Source organism: Piliocolobus tephrosceles, chromosome 9 (genome assembly GCF_002776525.5).
Source record: "Piliocolobus tephrosceles isolate RC106 chromosome 9, ASM277652v3, whole genome shotgun sequence".
Lineage (NCBI taxonomy): Eukaryota > Metazoa > Chordata > Mammalia > Primates > Cercopithecidae > Piliocolobus > Piliocolobus tephrosceles.
The window spans coordinates 42,735,560-42,739,892 of NC_045442.1; the positions used below are offsets into that span (position 1 = coordinate 42,735,560).

Here is a 4,333-nt window from a genome sequence, read left to right on the forward strand (position 1 = left end):
TTTGGTTGCATCCTGAGTGGGTCTAAGTGAGACTTGCCCTTGGAAATCTGTTGGGCTCAATGATTGTGTGCTTCGTTGCATGGGATCTAAACTCTTCAACCTAGCATTCACCAACTAGCTATGCATCTGCAGCAAGTTACTTAACGTTTCTGTGCCTCAGCATCCTCTCTGTAAAATGAGATCACTAGTCTTGCTCCAACTTTGAGGGCATGGACAGCTCTGGGATTTCATATCCAAGACCCTTAAACATCCCACAGTTCTTCCCCTAAAGACTTCTCCTCCTAATACTTCCCCCAGTCTGGGTCAGGCCTGGAACAAAAAGGCATAAGAAATGGTAGAAAAAGTGTCCATGACTACTTCTGACTTAGATGAAGAGACCAATGAAAATAGTAATGACTCTGCTTGCTTCAGCAGGTCATATACTAAAATAAGAGCTATACAAAGATTAGCATGGCCCCTGTGCAAGAATGACACACACATTTGTGAAACATTCCATATATTAAAAATAAATAAATAATAAAGAAAAAAGAAAAAAATTAAAAAGAAAATAGTGATAGGTGTGTCCATCTCAAAGAAAAGCCCAGGAGATTTCCTTTAATTAACCCCCTTTTAAGATAGAACATTAGGAGACCAGAACATATGATGCAGGAGGTACTGGGGGGTGTCCCTCTTTGTCAGTGTTTTGTCTTGGGGTGGGGAGTCGATGTCTTCTGAAAGTTCCAGAAGCACCATCAACTGGCTGAGCATTCAAGGGGGAAGAGGAGAATGGCAGGCACATTTGTTGATTGGGTGAGTTTGGGGAGAAATAGACACACAAAGATCAAACATAACTTCCTAATTAACCCTCCTCTCCATTCACAATTCCCTTCTCCCATTCTTCTTTCTTTTACTGAAAAAAAAAGGTACGATTTTAAACAACTTAAGGATAGTAAACCCAGTTTTTCCTGAAACTATAAAAAGACCCCAGTATTTTTACATAATTTATACCTCAAAGATTAGAAACCAGAAATAGAGACCTTTTTCAACCCTTCCTGAAGCAAAGTGCATCATCCCTCTGGCCACGTGTCTCAAATCTTGATGCATTACAATCATCTGGGTGCTTTGAAATTCAAGATGATTACTGCGAGTTACCATAAATACCATAAATCGATGCAGAATCCCCTGAAGTGGGGCCCAGGGATCTGTATTTCTGACAAGCTCCCACAGGTGATTCCTTTCCCCATAGCATTTGAGAACTTCAGTCCAATGACCTAATCAGAGTCCTGCCATTGCTAATAAATGGTCCCATTTTTTTTTCACATATATGTGTGTGTGTGTGTGTGTGTGTATACATGTAGTATTTTTAGTAGAGATGGAATTTTGCCATGTTGCCCAGGCTAGTATTGAACTCCTAAGCTCAAGCGACCTGCCTGTCTCTGCCTCCCAAAGTGTTGGGATAACAGGTGTGGGCCACTGTGCTTGGCCAACAGCTGGTTTCATATACTCTATTTCTTGACCTCTCTGATCCATTTTGAAGAAAAAATGCTGCAATTATTATGCTGTTTAAGAACATGGTAAGCGTGTCATGTGCTAATTGTGGCCAGTGACATCATAAAAGACAAGTGCATTACTGAATGCTTTCAATTTCTTATAATGATGGTAAGGTGGCATGTCATGGGGCCTATTTAGCCCCAGACATCACTCCAAAGAATTCCAAACAGATATAGACAAGTGCCCTTAGGGCCCAGATCCCTTCCCCTTAGGCTGTTTACCCAGGGAATAGGATGTCCTGAGGCAAGTTTCCCCTAAGTGAAGTGTTGATAAGTCTGCTTATCGGAAAGATATTACTGGGGTGTGATATGTAGGGCATCTACATTTTCTTGATAGGTAGTCATATGAAAGCTGACAAAGAAAAAAAGGGCAGTGATGTGGTGCAATGTCAACAGACAGCTGTCCCCTGCCTCTTGACAAATAGGATGACTTGCATTGCTGAGCAGTGTGATCACCACCAAAGGAATGGCCCTCTCACATTTCTTCCTGATTCACATATTCAGCGGGGTTAGCTTGTCCTCCTCTCCCTCTTCAGCTTCCCAGACACTGAGTCTGGAATGAAAATTCACCTGCCTCTGAGTTGGCTCCTAGTAGGGGCGGGGGTGTTACTAGGGTTCCCAGGTTGGAAGATTATCTCACCCGGCCCCAGCTATATAAGCTGACCGGTGTGGAGGGGCCGAGCAGGGCCAACCCCAGGGATTCCTTCCACGACAGAAAAACATACAAGACTCCTTCAGCCAACATGATGGTACTAAAAGTAGAGGAACTGGTATGTAAGATGCATTAATTTAATAAATTGACAACTGGTTCATCTTGGTTTTTGTTTGAAAATGGAAATGCCCTTTGCTTTCAGGCATAATGCAAGAGAACTCTGAAAATATCATATGTGGAAAAAGGTTGATGTGATGAAACAAGTAAAATTGGAAAAAAAAAATGGAGCTACCAGCTATGAATTCTCTGCATATTTCCTATTTAATATCTTCTCCTTTGGTTTTATTACTACGGTGTGGAATCACATGTAGTTATCAAAATGTCTTAGGCAAGAAGTTTTATTGCAAGAATGTAAGTCTGGAAACTTTACAGCAAGGTGAAGCGTCAACAAAAGTACCTAAAGTTGAGTTTTAATTAAGTAGAGAAGGTTTGTGACTTTCCTGAAAGAAATGTGACTAAGCAGATTAAAAGTAGATTTAAATATGTCAACCTAACCCAAGCTTTGATTTAACCAAGAGCGTAGGACAAGCACCTGAAGTTAATTCTGAGACATTTGTAGCAGCGTGCGTGTGTCGCAGCTTGAGATCTGAGAGTGCACTGCTCAAAGGTGGCTGTTCCCAGGGAAGAAGGACCCAGAGCCTCCTGCAGCATTGTCTGTGAAGACGGACCCAGGACAAGGCTGCTGCTTCTGACGCTGCCATCTTCTTCCCTCATAGGTCACTGGGAAGAAGAATGGCAATGGGGAGGCAGGGGAATTCCTTCCTGAGGATTTCAGAGATGGAGAGTATGAGGCTGCTGTTACTTTAGAGAAGCAGGAGGATCTGAAGACACTTCCAGCCCACCCTGTGACCCTGGGGGAGCAACAGTGGAAAAGCGAGAAACAACGAGAGGCAGAGGTGAGAGCCATCTGTGGAATCCACTAGTAGGATGTTGGGGCTGGAGCAGGGAATGGAAATGCCAGGGAAGGAGAAGAGAGAAGCAAACCCAATCATTAAGATGTTTCTTTACCAGATTCTAACCCATAAAGAGGCAACTTGTATGGAGCAGGTTTTGGGAATAATTCTTTGACAAGACTATGACCTCTGAATTCTGCATCAATGAATAAATGTGCTGTGACCATGCTTTGATTGAAAGATACACATGTCCAGGGAATTCCTGATGTTACACACCATGTAGTTAATCCCAAGCAAGGGAGATCTCCTTTTCTCAATAACATGGTCTGTGGTCCTAGGATCATTGTTTAACTGTCTGCTGTCTGTGTTGACACAATCTGTGTTTCTGGGTGAATTTTCCTTAATTACTAACACAGATAAAAGTTGCTTTAGTTAGCTGTGGTACCTGGACAGTCTGTTTTAGAAGGCTCTGCCTAGTGACAGAGAATGACATTGATATTTCAGAGCTTAACATTTATTGTTAGATTCTTTTTTATCATGCTCAAAAATTAAACCAATTTTTGAGCATAATTTTAAAAATCCTTCAAAAATCTAGAGCTTGTTTACGGCATTAATTACAAAGTCATCACTTAGAGACCGGATTGTGTCCTCAGTTAGTCAAGGGCTGATTCTACAAGCAACAGAAGTAAAGATGATGGCAGTTAGCTGAAAATTAGACCCCCAGATAAATATCTGAATAATAAATCCCTAAAATGAAGTCAAAGATTCATATAATTTTTAAAAAATGTTTTTGCTCAAACTGTTCACATGTTTATCTCAGACCTTGCAGATTTAGACAGAACCAGAATGCTTGTCAGTAGAACTCACCATATTTTTGAAATACGAATTTCTTTTTTAGCTCAAAAAGAAAAAACTAGAACAAAGATCAAAGCTTGAAAATTTAGAAGACCTTGAAATAATCATTCAACTGAAGAAAAGGAAAAAATACAGGAAAACTAAAGTTCCCGTTGTAAAGGAACCAGAACCTGAAATCATTGTAAGGACTTTTTTTGGTTTCCAGTAATATGTGTCCAGTGTTGTGCTACAGGGGAGCAAATATCTGTGGAGGGTTTGATTGAATGTTGGCAAGCTCATGGTAACTCTCATGCTATCTATCTATCTATCTATCTATCTATCTATCTATCTATCTATCTATCTAT

General features: G+C 40.8%; 1 protein-coding gene and 1 non-coding gene across 2 annotated transcripts in view; both read left to right on the forward strand.

The window, feature by feature from the left end:
• The first annotated feature begins 400 nt into the window (after positions 1 to 400).
• LOC111552229 lies at positions 401 to 502 on the forward strand. The gene has a single exon (XR_002734587.1). It is a non-coding gene; the product is annotated as a U6 spliceosomal RNA (small nuclear RNA).
• Positions 503 to 2,024: 1,522 nt separating this feature from the next.
• Positions 2,025 to 4,333, forward strand: part of ANKRD1 (ankyrin repeat domain 1) — a 9,209-nt gene continuing 6,900 nt past the window's right edge. The window contains exons 1-3 of the mRNA XM_023226281.2: positions 2,025 to 2,299; positions 2,958 to 3,137; positions 4,033 to 4,170. Of these exons, the coding sequence (XP_023082049.2) occupies positions 2,273 to 2,299; positions 2,958 to 3,137; positions 4,033 to 4,170 (345 nt within the window). The 5' untranslated portion in view covers positions 2,025 to 2,272. The remainder of the gene's footprint in view (positions 2,300 to 2,957; positions 3,138 to 4,032; positions 4,171 to 4,333) is intronic.